Raw genomic sequence first — 16,118 nt, 5'->3', positions numbered from 1 at the left:
GTGAAGAGGTTTGAACATTATTTTATATGTCTTCTGGAGCCACAGGTAAAATTAATGTGGTCATAAATTCTTTATAGCTGTTCCTACGAAAAGACAGAATCTATTTTACCATGCTGGGCTGGCTTGCCTGTGCTAACAAAATGTAGATCTGCAGTTGTGTAAGTTCAAGGGCCCAGGCCTCGAAGGTTTTCACAGCTTCTGCCTTCAAGAAGGTACCAATTCTGGGACTCACAGCTGTAATCTTCACCATTCAGGAGCCTGAGATCTGAGGATTCTGGTTCAAAGCCAGCCCAGGCAGGAAAGGTGGTGAGACTCGTATCTCCAGTAAACTACTAAAAAAGATGGAAGTGGAACTGTGTCTGAAGTGGTAGAGTGTTAGCCTTGAGCAAAAAGAAGCCCTGAGGTCAAGCCCCAGGACTGGCACCAAAAAAAAGGTTAAGAATGACCAGCTGTATGAGGATGCTACAGCAGAAAATCAGCTTCAACTGCCAACCATTTATTTACAAGCCAGTAAATTCTGAAGTGGTTTGTTATTTGGCAATCATTTGTCCATATAGAATTACATCTCAAATATGAGATCTGAACTTTTGGTGTACAGTTTCAGAATAATCTGTCCCCAAGAGGAGTGTGGCAGGTAGATAGGGTTCTACAGGATGCAGCAGAGGTAAAACAGGGCACAGAAAGCAGGAAGCCACCGAAGGCAGGACTGAGGATGGAACTTACACATTCTTCAAAGCTGTCTAAAAAGGAGAGATGTGGGCACAGGTGGCTCATTTCTGAAATCCTAGCTACTCAGGAAGCTGAGATTTAAGGATCTAGGTTTGAAGCCAGCAGGGGCAGGAAAGTCCATAAGACTCTTATCTCCAATTAAACATCAAAAACAAGAAGTGGAGCTATGGCTCAAGTGGCAGGGCATTAGCCTTGAGTAAGTAAACTAGGCGAACGCCTAGGCCCTGAGTTCAAACCCCAGGACTTGCACGCACACACACACACACACACACACACACACACACACACACACACACACACACACACACACACACACACACACACACACACAATCCACAAATAAACAAGAAAGAGTCAGGGAGACACAGAGAGAGAGACAGAGAGAACAGATTTAAGCATGTCATGTGTGCAAGTTATAGATTTTGGTAACTGACTTCACGTGAGACAGAATGCAGGGCAACTCTAGGTTTCCAGCTAACCTAGTAACTGAAGTAAGAAATACAGGAAGAAGAGACTGTAGGAGATTAAGTTTGTAGAATCTGAGTTATCCACAAGACACTAGAAATGTTCAGCCGGTAATTGGTGATGTCTGAGCTACAGCTAGAGATCCAAAATTCTCTAAGAATTGGTGGGAGTTGAAAGCTGAGTGGAGATGAAAGAGAAGGAATGGCAAAGAACAAGACTATCTCAGAAATTGAAACTGAAGAGAAGAAACCAAGGAAGATGACCTTAAAAAGACAATGAGTGAAAGCCGGGTGCTGGTGGCTCACGCCTGTAATCCTAGCTACTCAGGAGGCTGAGATCTGAGGATTGAGGTTCAAAGCCAGCCTGGGCAGGAAGTGTGAGATTCTTATCTCCAATATACCACTTGGAAAAAATGGAAATGGCGCTGTGGCTCAAGCGGTAGAGTGCTAGCCTTGAGCTGAAGAGCGCAGGGATGGTGCCTAAGCCCAGAGTGCAAGCCCCACGATGGACCAAAAAAAGGAAAAAAAGAGAGAGAATGAGTGTTGAGAGAAAGTAGGCACCAAATAGTGCATATTTTCTAATTTATTTAATCCTCCCAAGTATTAAGATCTTTGTTGTGCCTACTGATACCCTGCAGATGCTCAAGGCAGTGCCCTGAAATATGATGATTAAGCAATAAATACTGAATGAATGAATGAATATTCACACTACAGAATGAATTAATTATTCTTGTTATTCCCATTTTCCAGATGATGGAATTGAGAGAAATTAAATGACTTGTTGAAAACCATACATATAGTAATTGAAACACCAGGATCCCCCATGGGCTGGGATCTCTAGATCTAGGTACTCAAAGCTGACCACAAGTGTTTAAGGATGGAGCAGGAAGTTGGAGTTCCTGCTTTTTTTTTGGGGGGGGGGGGGTCCGGTCGTGGGGCCTGAACTCTGGGCCTGGGCGCTGTCCCTCAGCTCTTCAGCTCAAGGCTAGCACTCTACCATTTGAGCCACAGGGCCACTTCCGGCTTTTTTTCTTTTTGCTTATATGGTGCTGAGGAAACGAACCCAGGGCCTCATGCATGCAAGGCAAGCATTCTACCACTGAGCCACTTTCCCAGCCCTGGAGTTCCTGCTTAAACAGCCTCTACTTTCTTAAAAAAATAACAAAGAGAGATCAGCTTAGAAAATAGATATCTTGGCTTGGGAGGTATAGCTCAGAGGAAAGCACTTGCCAAGCATGCATTAAAGCCCCGGGTTATATTGCTAACAAGATGCAAAAATACACACACAGTATATATGTATAATGCATGACACACATGTATGTATAGTGTGTCATACATATATGTATTGCATGACACACACATATTGAAGAAAAAGTGGTGAAGGTAAGGTTTATTTGTCCAAAGTTGTTGTGGGGGCAGACATATAAAAAGCACAGATGGCCAGCACAGGTGGCTCATTCCTATAAACCTAGCTATTCACAGGAGGCTAAGATCCAGAGAATCTTGGTTCAAAGTCAACTTCAGTAGAAAAGTCCATGAAATTCCATCTCCAAAATAATCAGCAAAATGTCAGGTTGAAGGCATGGTTCAAACAGTACAGCACCAGCAGAGCAAGCTCAATGCCCTGAGTTCAAATACTAGTACTGGATGAGGTGTGTGTGTGTGTGTGTGTGTGTGTGTGTGTGTGTGTGTGTGTGTGTGTGTGTGCATGCGTGCGTGCGTGTGTGTGAAAGCATGAAAAATAGTTTGCCTGGAACTCTTCCATTTTTCATTGCTTGCACATACTGAAGTCTTATATGTCTGTCAAAATTTTATGTAACAAAAGTCCATGGTTCTGGATAAAATACTTCTTATACCTTAATTCTTAATCTCTCAAGTTATTTACAGAGGGAGAAAAGTTGATATATGATAATTAAATGGTAAAGCCAGGGAATTTTCTATTTAGCAGTAGGTTCGGGTAAGATGAGAGCAAGCAACATGGAAGCAGGTACTAGGACTTGAAGCCGCTCCTCTCAGCTTGACTAGAAAGCTCCTCTCAGTATTATTGCACTTGGTTGAGTCAGATAATAAAGAATAGATGTGCAGTAACTTAATCCCAACAGAATAAAGACACAAGCACTTAAGGAAAGTTGGAAATTGGGGGGTAAAACAAAATGAGAGCCAGGAACCAATGGCTCACACCTGTAATCCTAGCTACTCAGGAGGCTGAGATCTGAGGATCATGGTTCAAAGCCAGCCCAGGCAATTAACCATTCAAAAACTAGAAGTGGCACTGTAGCTCAGAGTTCAAGCCCCATTACTGACCAAAAAAAGATGAAAGAGAGAAAGAGAGAAAGGGAGAGAGAGGAAGAGAGAGGAAAAGAGAGAGAGAGAGAGAGAAAGAGAGAGAGAGAGAGAGAGAAAGAGAGAGAGACAGAGAGAGAACTGGATTGATATGGAGAGAACCAGGCTAGAGGCTTAAGGTCAACTTGGTTTTAGTTTGGTAAGCAGGAAAGAAAGCAAAAGAATGAGAGAGAGAGAGAGAGAGAGAGAGAGAGAGAGAGAGAGAGAGAGAGAGAGAGAGAGAGAGAAAAGAAACATTATTTTTCCAGGTGCTGGTGGCTCACACCTGTAGTCCTAGCCACTCAGGAGGCTGAGATCTAAGGATTGCAGTTCAAAGCCAGCCCAGGCAAAGCCAGTCCATGAGACTCGAAGTGGCACTGTGGGTCAAAGAGGTAGAGTGCTAGCCTTGAGCAAAAGAGCTTAAAGACAGCACCCAGGGCCTGAGTTCAAGTCCCACAACCAACAACAACAAAAAGAAGACATATTATTTCCATGTGCTGCTCTGAAATCACACTTACCAGCAGATGTTTTTAGGAAGTGCCGTGGATGGCCATACTTGAAGGAGGGATATCGAAGGAAACATATACAATTTGACTTCAAAATGTGCACATTACTACAGGTTTGAAAATAGCGAACATAAATCTACAAGTGAAAAAACAAAAATTGCCTTTATAAGTTAACTTAATTGCTTCTTACGATTTTATTTTTATGTATTTATTGTAGTGGGGGTTTGAAGTTAGGGCCTCACACATATTAAGCTGATGCTCTACCTCTTTAACCATACCCCCAACCCAAAAGAGTTTTTTTTTTTCTTTTTGTGTTACCAGGGCTTAGGGCCTTGGGCTTACTAGGCAGACATTCCATTCAGGCATTGGGCCCTAATGGTTTACTTTTTAAAGAACCTATCGAACTTCAGTTTTATTTTTAAACATGCATTATCACAATGTCAATAAGAAATTATCTAGGCAAAACTCAGAATACTTGGCAGTGGGAGCAATCAAGTTTATGAAAATTAGTTATTTCCTGACATATTTTTGTTCAAAAACATCAAAAGAACTCAAACTCTGGCATAAAATATTTGTTTGCTCAAAATTCCTTTCATTCCAATTTAAGTCTTTAAACTTCCTGAAACAAGGATAGAAGATGGCATCTCAACAAGTAAGTTGGGCACAAAGGCTTATACCTGTCAACATAGCCATAAGGGTGATTATTATCCAGGCAAGTGTGGGCAAAAGTACAAGGCCCTGAGTTGGAATCTCACTGCTGCCAGCAAAATAACATAAAGGAACCCAATTAAACACTTTTAAAATGATTGTCAGTGATTCCCTTGCCTCCAGTTCTAGGTCTCAAACTTAGGACCTTCTATGGGCTAAGCAAGCATTCTACACCATAGCCCTCAGAGTTTTCTCATTGTAATTGACAGATGACTTTAACTATTTTATGTAACAACTTAGTATGAGCATGGGATCATACCTGTAATCCTAGCTACTCAGAGGGCTGAGATCTGAGGATCAAGGTTCAAAGTCAGCCTGGGCAGGAAAGCATAAGACTCATCTCCAATTAACCAGTAAAAAGCTGGAAGTGAAGGTGTGGCTCAGGTAGTAGAGTGTCAACCTTGAGTGACAAATCTATTGAGCGAAAAATCTAAGAGTGCAAGTCACAGAGTTTAAGTCCCAGTACACACACACACACACACTCTCTCTCTCTCTCTCTCTCTCTCTCTCTCTCTCTCTCTCTCTTCCCAAAACAACAACAAAATAATTTAGTATGATACAAAACAATATAGGAGGACTGAATGTACTCAACTTGATATATCAAAATCAAGGCGACTCTTAGAGGAACACTAAGGTGCAATGCCTATATGAATCTGATCATATAAAATAATATTTACTGAAATGAGCTGCAGGAAATGGAAACAAGAGGTTTTTCTCCTTTGTTGCTGTTTTCTTGTCTTGGTTATCTTGTTTTCTTTTCTTGTCTTGGTTATCTTTCTTTAGGAGGGTAAGAGGGGACACAGAAATGGAGGGGCAAAGGGTGAACAAATGCAGCAGTGGCACCCACTAGACACTATGTTGAAAATGAACTATACAACTTGTGGGTGGGGATGGGAGGGAAAAACAGGGACAAAACAAGGGAAGGGATGACATGATTCAAAAAGAAATGTGCTCATTACCTGACTTGTGTGATTAACCCACTGTATATCTTCTTTATAATAACTTTAGACTGCATTTCAAGTCAGATTATAATACACCCTATAGCCTTTTTTTTGAGATGGCATCTCACTGGGTTGCCATAGCTGGTCTCAAATTCTTGGACCCAAGTAATCCTCCTTCCTCAGCCATCCAAGTGGCTTCAACTATAGGAAAATGTCACCATGCCAGCTTACAATAGTTATGCCTTGTTGTTCATTTTTGGTTTTTGTACTGTGACTAGGGCTTGCATTTAGGGCCTGGGTGTTTTCCCTTAGCTTTTTTGCTCAAGGCTGATGCGCTACCAGTTGAGCCACACCTCCACTTCCAACTCTTTGCTGGTTAATTAGAGATAAGAGTCTCACACTTTCTTGCCCAGTTTGGATTTGAACCTTGATTCTCAGATCTCAGCCTCCTGAGAAGCTAGGATTACAGGTGTGAGCCACTGGCACAGGACTAACAGTATGCTTTAATTAACAAACATTTTCATTCTTTTTTTATGGTTTTTTTTTTTTTTTTCGGTCGGTCATGGGGCTTGAACTCTGGCCTTGGGTGCTGTCCCTGCACTCTTCAGCTCAAGGGGAGTGCTCTACCGCTTGAGCCACAGTGCCACTTCCGTTTTCTAGTGTTTATTGGAGATAAGAGTCTCACGGACTTTCCTGCCTGGGCTGGCTTTGAACCATGATCCTCAGATCTCAGCCTCCTGAGTAGCTAGGATTACAGGCATGAGCCACCAGCGCCCAGCTTTTCATTCTTTTTTTTTTTTTTTTTCTGAAAGCAACTATAGAAGAACAAAAGTTTGGTTTACCAGGAACAGTATATTTAAATTCTTTTACATAATTTTCCTTTCCTTGATTGTCAACTTGTTACTGATTTCTGAGCCATGCATCTCCACTTCACCTTAAAAAAAATCATAATCATTGTAATATCTACAATTTACTGTTAGCATCAGAATTCAGGAACAATAGAGCCTATCAACTTAAATGGTATCTTAGAACCAAGCAGGCCATAAAGAATTCTTTTTCCCAGTTTGTCCTGACTTTCCCCTTCAACCCTGGCTCTTGGTCAACAGCAAAACCAAAGGAAGAAGTCAGCCTCTATTTCATTTGGGTGTAAAGTGCAGACAGTAAATGGAAGTTTAAAAATATATAGACCTATCTGGACTTGCACAAAATATTTTATAAACTGTATTTTTTTCTTTCTTTTGGCAGTGCTAGGTTCAAACTTAGCCATTCTACTACTTGAGCCACACCTCTAACCCTGCTCTTTTTTTTTTTTTTTTTTTTTTTGGGTCCGGTCGTGGGGCCTGAACTCTGGGCCTGGGTGCTGTCCCTCAGCTCTTCAACTCAAGGCTAGTGCTCTACCACTTGAGCCACAGCACCACTTCCGGCTTTTTTCTTTTTGCTTATGTGGTGCTGAGGAATCGAACCCAGGGCCTCAGGCATGCAAGGCAAGCGCTCTACCACTGAGCCACCTTCCCAGCCCCTAACCCTGCTCATTTTACTTTATTTTTCACACAGCTTCTCAAGTTTTTCAGCCAGGAAGAACTGCATACCATCATCTTCTCATCTATTCCTCCCAAAGTATTTGAATTACAGGTGCTCACCATCATGCCTGGCCCTAGAATTGTAAAATGTTGGAAAGAGTAAACTACTAGAAGGCTCTACCTTTACAACCCAACTCTTACTGAGGAATTATTAATGAATTAAGGGAGACACAAACTACCAAACTAGTATTTACTGATGGAGAGGAAGGGTGGGCAAATACAGTCATTATATTCAGTGTAGATAATGTAAAAACTGAACTACATTACTTAGGGAATGGATGGGGTACTTGAAAAGATGGAGAATGATGGATCAAGACATTGTATATAAGTACAATACATTGTACTTACAATGTGACTTGTTAAATTAAAACCCCTTTGTAAGGCTGGGAAGGTGGCTCAGTGGTAGAGTGCTTGCCTTGCATGCCTGAGGCCCTGGGTTTGATTCCTCAGCACCACATAAGCAGAAAAAAAAAAGCCGGAAGTTGCGCTGTGGTTCAAGTAGTAGAGCACTAGCCTTGAAGTGAAGAGCTGAGGGACAGCACCCAGGCTCAGAGTTCAGGCCCCACGACCGGACCCAAAAGAAAAAAAAAAGAAAAGAAAAGAAAATAAACTCTTTGTAGAACTACTTAATTTCTTTAAAGTTTATCAACTGCTTATAATGGACTAGTATTTTAAGTTTTTACATATATCTATTGTGCACCTCATAATTATCATTTGGAATATGCACATCTAAGAGAAATCGATGAGAGAGGTGAAGTATTGCCCAAGGTCACACAGCAAGTTAAGTGGTAAAGTCAAGCTCTGATACCAAGGAAATATGACAGCAAAAAAATCTGGTTCTTTTGTGTGTCAGAAGTGAAGAAAGCAGTCTTAATTTCAACATGAGACAACCTCTCTCCACCGGCATGGGCATGTGTGCTCTGATTTTTTCTAAGAAATTATAGGCAGGCAATGGAGGCACCTAGGTTGAGGTATGTGGGTTTTTTTTAGATTAGGTTGGCTTAGAAAGGCTCCTAGATGCAGTCTTAGGCTGGGCCTTGCATAAGAAGTATAATTAGCAAAGACACACAAGTTCTAAAGCAGAGGAAACAGCATAAACAAAGGGACTTTGGCTGGAATTTGCTTATGCTGCTGTTTGAGACAATGAGCAGCTTGATTTGACTAGATCAAATTTATAAAGGAGCAAATAGTTGATAAGTATAAACATCGTTGGACTATGCTATTTGAATGTATGTGGTATGTTATAGGAAAAAAGAGGATTAGGAAAACAATCTAGTAAACCTCTGTTATACAAATTACATCCAGTAAAGTCTGGAGAGAAAGGAAGGGGCTAAGGTATGACTGTAAGACCTGAGACATGAAACAACAGTGCCTAGTGCTGGGGCACAGAAAAAGAAAGACAGACAGACAGAGATCAGAGACAGACGAGAGAAACACAGACATAGAGAGGTAAAAGGCACAAGAAAAGTTACTGATTTAGATGTATTAAAAGGCAACAGAGTCCATTTAATCCTAGCTACTCACTCAAGAGGCTGAGATCAGAGGATCCTGATTGGAAGCCAGCCTGAGTAGAAAAGTTTTTGAGATTCTTTTCTCTGATTAACTAGCAAAAAGCTGCAAGTGAAGGTGTGGCTCAAGTGGTAGAGCAATAGTCTTGAGCAATAACACTAAGGGACAGGGCCTAGGCCCTGAATTCAAGCCCTAGAACACATTCATGCACACACACAAAGGAAAAAAAAAGTAATTTTTCAATCTTCAAGCTAAAGAAGATTTTCTTTTCTAGAATCATACTTAGACTAGTAAACTAAATATAAAGGTTTAAACCTCTGATTTTAAAAATCATGCTTATAGAGTTACCAGTTTTATATATTTTGTAGTTGGGGCAATATCAAATTCATTTATGAACAACAAGGAATGATGACAAATCCTCTGGAGACTCTCCAGCCTTCTTTTTCTGATGCAATTTCATTCTATACCTTGTCTTCAGGTATTTATTAGGTCAACATGTACAATCAAAATATTAGAGAGAAAAGAGTTTAGCTGATTAACATAATAAAAAGTATTTCTAATATCTGACAACTGTCTAGACTCAGAAACTCAAAGCTAACAGATGGGTGTTGATGGCTCACACCTGTAATCCTAGCTACTCAGGAGGCTGACATCTGAGGATTGAGGTGTAAAGTCAGCCTGGGCAGGAAAAGTCCCAGAGACTCTTAGCTCCAATTAAACACCAAAAGCTTTGAGGGGAAAAAAAAGCTCAGGAGATAATGCCTAAGCATTGAGTTCAAGCCCCAGTACCAGCACTAAAAAAAGACAAAAGAAATTCAAAGCTAAATACAATGCAATATGTAGTTTTCAGTATTCATATTACCTAGTCTTTTCTCAAAAGACCATAGAAAAACTCAAGTTGATAGGGTTCACAAGGGGCACAATAACTTTAGGGAAATGGAAATAAAGCTACTGCATCTACTTAATTTACTATAACTGATAAGAGCTCTTATTGCTTATAACTTCTTACTCAAATATTTTAACTAAGTCATTCTACAAGTATTTGCTAGCACTTCAATGCGCTGGGCACTAGGAATTACATATAAAACAAAAGAGATGTAATCTTTCCGTAATGGAATGCACACAGGGTTAAAATAGACCAGTAGCAAGGTGGTTAACTCACTGCTCCTGTGGGGAAAAACAAGATTACAATGAAGGAAAATAAAAGGAAAGAAACTTGCCTGGAGAAAGCTATGTTGAAATAAAAACCTCAACCAGTAGTAGGAGTAACTAGAGGATGAGGAATACTGGCAGATAAGACCATCGGATTTAAGGCAGAAGAAATATCTATGCAATGGTAATCAAACAGCATGATGTATGGTCAGTCAATTCTAGTCTAGTTCACTAAGGGTTATGTGGAGGAAGCATCAGCGTTTATCAGTCAGGTAATTTTTAATAAGAAATGAAGCCTGGGAAATAAATTTCTTCAGCTGTTTGAATCTTAAGACACTTGCATTGAGGGCAATCTTAAGCAAGAAAATGACATTACATGTATGATCACTCTGGCTAGCCCTATGAATGAAGAGGAAAAGAATGGCTCAGAGGCAAAACCTGAATTAGAAAGAACTGGGACACCTTTGATTGAAGGTAGGGTAAAAAACAGTGAGTAGATTGCTTCAGAGTTTCTGCCTAGCTGCAAGAGAAACAGGTTTGAGGGTTGAGTCTAGAGTCTTTGAGGCATCAAGGCTTACTTTGAGGCTAGCTTTTCCAGGCTCTTTTGTGCTATAGATATATATATATATATATAGGGCCTAGATCCACCCCTTCCTCCTTTTTGCCCAAATATTAAGAAGTTGTAGAGCTCTCCTGTGATCATGATAGAAAGACCAAATGAAGCTGGGCGTTAGTGGCTCACACCTGTAATCCTAGCTACTCTGGAGGCTGAGATCTGAGGATTGCAGTTCAAAGCCAGCCCAGGTAGAAAAGTCCATGACACTCTTATCTCCAATTAACCACCAGAAAACTGGAAGGGGCGCTGTGGCTCAAGTGGTAGAGGGCTAGCCTTGAGTTGAAGAGCTGAGGGACACGCCCAGGCCCAGAGTTCAAGCCCTACAACCCACCAAAAAAAGACCAAATGAACTGCTGAAATAACAAATGTTCATGATGATGAGCCATGTAATCAGTGCCAGCTGTTACCTAATTTTGGTATGCTATCTGTATAGATGCTTAATTTTCTACTTGTTAATTTTGGTTTTTAAAAGTTACAGATTAAAAATTACTTCATATACATGCAAATGTAGGTTAACTGGACCGTATTTAGGCTGGTGCCAAGCTTCCGTGCAAACATCAAGAGTATGCTTACATAAACCAAATTACAAACCTAGGCTTTATGATATAGGCTATTATTCACTCTTATGCTTCAATATCCTTGTGTTACCATTCTAAATAGTGCAGGCAATTGTCACATAATGATATATTATAGGGCATATTGTATGTCTTTTCCCATCCCAACATTTCACTTGCTGAGTTGTAATTGTGTCTCCCTCTCCTCTGCCCCCAGTACTAGAATGCAATCTGACTTACATTTGTGTTCTGAGTGTCCAGCCTAGTAACTGCTACACACAGCAGGTCCTAGACGGCCAGAAATCAACCAACCACTGCATAAACCTCTAGGGAAATGGGTTTGTGTGGGTGATGAAGCATCCAAGAAGAAGAAGAAAAAAAATAAGATGTGTAAATGGGATGAAACAGTCTCCTTACTGGGATCTCTAGGTATTTGCTATTACAAGTCTGAGAAAGGAGTCACTGAAGGGGGAAAGGAGACAGGACACGGGAGCGAGTTACAAACCAAATAAATGAAATGTAACTCTGTCTATTCCTCAAGGGAATGGCCAATCTCTTCCTCTAGTCTAAATTCTCTGAAGTGAGGGGTCATTAGTACCGAGGGTCAGTAAACTATGGGAGCTCAACAAATGCCCTCAGTATGCCTGGCGCCTTTCACAATGCCTAGTACTCTGAAAGAGATCAACGAAAGGTTAGCAGGTGAAAGGCAGGCTTGGCCTTGGTGGGGGGGGGCGCGCGTTAATAAAGCGAGTGCGGTTACCTAATCCGGCCGGGGTTAGGGGAGGGGGTGTTTCCGGACACCCCCGCTCCCCCCCCCCCAGCCCGCGCCTGCGGAGCCCTTCCCTTTGCATTCCTTCCCCCACCTGTCCATCACGCGCGGCCCGCACCCCAGGCGCTCCCAGGCGCAAAGTAACTCGCCGCTTTCGGATGACTCCGAACAAATCATCCCAACTCGAGATCCACCCGAGCCTGCTTACCAGCTGCCCGGCGTTCCGGCTCCAGGTCCTGAGAACACGCACTGCAGCCATCTTACTCCGGAAACCGCTCGGGCACTGCGGCTGGAGAGAAGCCTCCTCACAGCGGCCTATCAAGAGACGCGAGACGCACCTCCCTCAGCGGCCAATGGGAGAGCGCAGGAACGAGCCTCCTACTCCGCCGCCAATCAGGGAGAGGGGACGGCCGGAACTGCCCACCAGGAAGCCAATCGGAGAGCTGGAAGAATCCACGCCTCCCACCTGGCTGCTAACCCGGGAGCTGAGCCGGCAGAGAGCCACCCACCCCGACCTCCATCCCCGGGAGGCGGTGAAGAGTAGGGGGCCGAGGGAAGGACGACTTGGTGGGAACCACTCAGACTTAAGTTCGGGGGTGGGGATGGGGTGTGCTTCAGTGTTCAGTGCAGGTGCATCAGCAATAATCTTTTAAATCCTTGTGAGGGGGAAACAGAGTGTGTTAAGGGAACACACAGGAGAAAGTTGGGGTGAAAGCCCGGGTGGTAAGAAAACATTTTTGGTGTTCTGTCTACCGTGATTATAGGAAAAGGAAACGATTTCATACTTTGTTGCAAGGCTCTGGAGTACTTGTTTCTTAGCTCGATATGGGAACACTTGCCGGGAATTAGCACCTCTTACTCCCGTTAAGTGGTTTGTTATTACTTTAGTTTTATAATGATCTCCTCTCCCCCTTCTCCCCCCCCTCCTCTTCTTCTTCCTCTTCCTCTCCTCCTCTATTATTATTTTTTTTAACTGTATTTTTTTTGTCTTTTCTTTTTTGGTACTGGGGATCGAACCCAGGACGTTGCACTTGCTAGGCAAGCGCTTTGCCACTGAGCTATATCCCAGCCCTCCTCCTCTATTATTATTATTACTATTATTATTAATGTACTAGGGCTTGAACATAGGGCCTAGTAGCTGTCTCTGAGCTACTCTGCTAAAAGCTAGCACTTTACTACTTGTGCCACACCTCAACTTCTGGCTTTTTTTTTTTTTTTTTTTGCCAGTTCTGGGGCTTGAACTCAGAGCCTGGGCACTGTCCCTGTTCAAGGCTAGCACTTTACCACTTGAGCCACAGAGCCATTTCTGGCTTTTTCTGTGTATGTGGTACTGAGGAAGAGAACCCAGGGCTTCAAGCATGCTAGGCAAGCATTTTACCACTAAACCACATTCCCAGCCCATTCTGGCTTTTTTTTTTTTTTTTGATGGTTAATTGGAGATTAATCTCACAGACTTTTCTTCCGTGGGGCTAGCTGTGAACTGTGATCATGAGTTGGAGCCAGGCTTGAGCTACATAGAGAGTTACTTCACAGTGAGACTGGGATACAGAGTGGCCTCACCTCAAAAAACATGCAAAAACAAAACAAAACAAACTGGTCTGAAGATGCAACTTAATTGCAAGGGTTTGTATTCCTAGCACGGGAAGGGGTGAGAAAGACCAGTTTTATCAGGCAATCTTTTTTTCTGCACAGGAATCAACTATAAAACAGATTTCTAGAAACATCTAGAATGACAATACCATTCTTTTTTTCTTACATCAGAATGAAAATTCAGTATATCTTTTCTTTCCAAGACCTGGAGATATCTCACCTGTCCATCTGTCAGGAGTGAAGCTCTTGGTGACGCTAAAGCTTTTGGCTAGCCAATAGCACTTTGACTATTAGATACTATCTATAGTACTACCTATAGTCCCATATTAGTGGAACTGTTGAGACAGGACATGTTTATTTTCAACTTTACCCTACATAATGCAAGATTGTTATGCATTTTGTCACTGGACAAAACACATCTATCAGCTGTGGAAGGGAGTAGTATATCATTGGCTTAATTCTTTGCCCCCAATTTAGTAATTGTAAAATGGCATTATGGTGTTAGCTTCTCTAATTATTAATACCGTTAAATATTTTCCTGTTTGTTGACCACTCTTAAAATGCCTGCTCATGCTTTTCACCCATTTTTCTTTTATTGTGGGTGTTTTTGTTGATGAGTGGTTTACTTGTGGAGCTCCCTCAAATATGCTGTGAGCCCTGTAGATTTTATGGCAACTTTTGGCTTAAGGTCTCATTTACATATATGCACAATAACCTTAAATTTTTAACTTCATATGATTTCATTTTTCACAATACTTGGGTTATTCCAGCTTTGGGGCTATGAAACATTTGGATACAAACATTTGGGGAATGTGTTTTCTTTTCTTTCTTTTTCTTTTGTCTGTTGTGAGGATTCAACTCAGGGTCTAGGTACTGTCCCTGAGCTCTTTTGCTCAAGGCTAGTGCTCTACCACTTTGAACCACAGAGCTATTTCCGGTTCTTGTGAGTGAGTGTGTGTGTGTGTGTGTGTGTGTGTGTGTGTGTGTGTGTGTGTGTGTGTGTGTGTGTGTGTGTGTAATTGGAGATAAAAGTTTCATGGCTGGGTGCCAGTGGCTCACACCTGTAATATTAGATACTCAGGAGGCTGAGATCTGAGGATCGTGGTTCAAAGCCAGTCCAGGCAGGAAAGTCCATAAGACTCTCATCTCCAGTTAACCACCAGAAAACTAGAAGTCTCAATGTGCCTCCGGTGGTATAGCACTAGTCTTGAGCTGAAGAGCTGAGGGACAGCGTCCGGGACGAGAGTTCAAGCTCCATGACCTACAAAAAAATATGTAAGAGTCTCAAGGACTCTCCTGTTCAGGCTAGCTTTGAACCAGGATCCTCAGGTCTCAGCCTCCTAAGTAGCTAGGATTATAGGTGTGAGCCACCAGTGCCTGGCTTCTACATGTTTTCATTTCTCTTAGGTTTATGCCTTGAGGAAGTATTGCTAGGTAATGAGGTCATTGTTATGTGGTGTGTGTGTGTGTATGTGTGTGTGTGTGCGCGTGCAAGTGAACTCAGGGCCTGGGCACTGTCCCTTAGCTTTTTTGCTCAAGGCTGGTTCTCTATCACTTGAGCTACAGCTCCACTTTTGTCTTTTGTATTATTGTATGGATGGATGACATTGCAGCACTGTAACTGATTACTTCTACATCTTTCCATTTTACCTCCAATTGCTTCAGGGTATTAACTTCAGGGTATGAACTACCTTCTTCTGCACGTGCGTGCGCACACACACAAATATATATTTGTTACTCAGTTAAGGCAGGAATTGAGTCACCAGCAGGAATCAAGAAGTTTGTTGTTGTTTCTACCTTTGATAAGCCCTGTACTGTTCTTGGAGTCAACTAATTCTCTCTGACAGATCTGAACAGCCAGGTCCTTTTATCTGCAGGCTAGTACCTTGATTTATTAACACTCCTGTCTTATCCTTTCTCCTTGAAGGACTGTGACCTATTTGGCTGGCAACAGACCAGGGCTTTGAACTGAACAGAGCTTTGAAGGAAAGGCTCGACTCCCTTCCTTTCTCTAGCTAAGACCCATTTCACATCTTATCTATGTCCCGCCACGAGTTACTTTCATAACAACCCCCATCAGACAACTCTAGTGATCCCTTGGGACTCATTACACATATCCCAGCCAGTAAGCAAGGGAGAATCTCAAGCTTGGCTGAAGACCACTCTGCAGGTATTTCTCTAACCTATGCTAATGTTGAGCTGTCTTTTTGTCTGTCCTCTGTGCCTTTTGAATCTAACACTGTCCACCTATGCAAACACCCCCCCACACACACACACACGCGGGGTAATTGAGGAGCAAAGGTATCACTCAATGCACAAGGGCACACGCTTTGGAAGACAGGCTGCAGAGAGCTCGAATCCCACAATACTCAGGTGCATTGTAGGGAGGGTCTAGACTTCTCCCGTGTGGTTAACTCTTAAGAGTCTGCAGCTCTGGGTGGGCCAAACCCCTGGAGAGAATAAGACAGATCACGATTATCAAGAAAGCAAATAAGGCTCAAGCGTGCAGGACAACGGAAGGATAGGTTCACAGTCGGAAAGGCTTCTCACAACCTACAGCTTCCAGGGTGTCTTCGGGTCCAAGTTCTCCAAGCCCAGGCAGTGCGGAGTCCGAGGGGGAAACAGAACCACAGCGAACACACCCTCCTTCGGCGCTGGCAGTGCGCGTGCGCACTGGC

At 42.5% G+C, this 16,118-nt stretch overlaps 1 protein-coding gene across 1 annotated transcript in view; it reads right to left on the bottom strand.

Moving 5' to 3' along the window:
* LOC138804447 (lipoamide acyltransferase component of branched-chain alpha-keto acid dehydrogenase complex, mitochondrial-like) overlaps positions 1 to 16,095 on the bottom strand; it is a 38,934-nt gene extending 22,839 nt beyond the window's left edge. Inside the window, exons 1-3 of the mRNA XM_069988706.1 lie at positions 15,998 to 16,095; positions 12,059 to 12,165; positions 4,034 to 4,157 (exon numbers count right to left, since the gene is read on the bottom strand). Of these exons, the coding sequence (XP_069844807.1) occupies positions 4,034 to 4,157; positions 12,059 to 12,109 (175 nt within the window). The 5' untranslated portion in view covers positions 12,110 to 12,165; positions 15,998 to 16,095. The remainder of the gene's footprint in view (positions 1 to 4,033; positions 4,158 to 12,058; positions 12,166 to 15,997) is intronic.
* Positions 16,096 to 16,118: the final 23 nt, after the last annotated feature.

This window comes from Dipodomys merriami, unplaced genomic scaffold (genome assembly GCF_024711535.1).
Source record: "Dipodomys merriami isolate MVZ:Mamm:240054 unplaced genomic scaffold, mDipMer1.0.p SCAF_365, whole genome shotgun sequence".
NCBI lineage: Eukaryota > Metazoa > Chordata > Mammalia > Rodentia > Heteromyidae > Dipodomys > Dipodomys merriami.
This window is presented reverse-complemented; position numbering and strand designations above follow the sequence as displayed.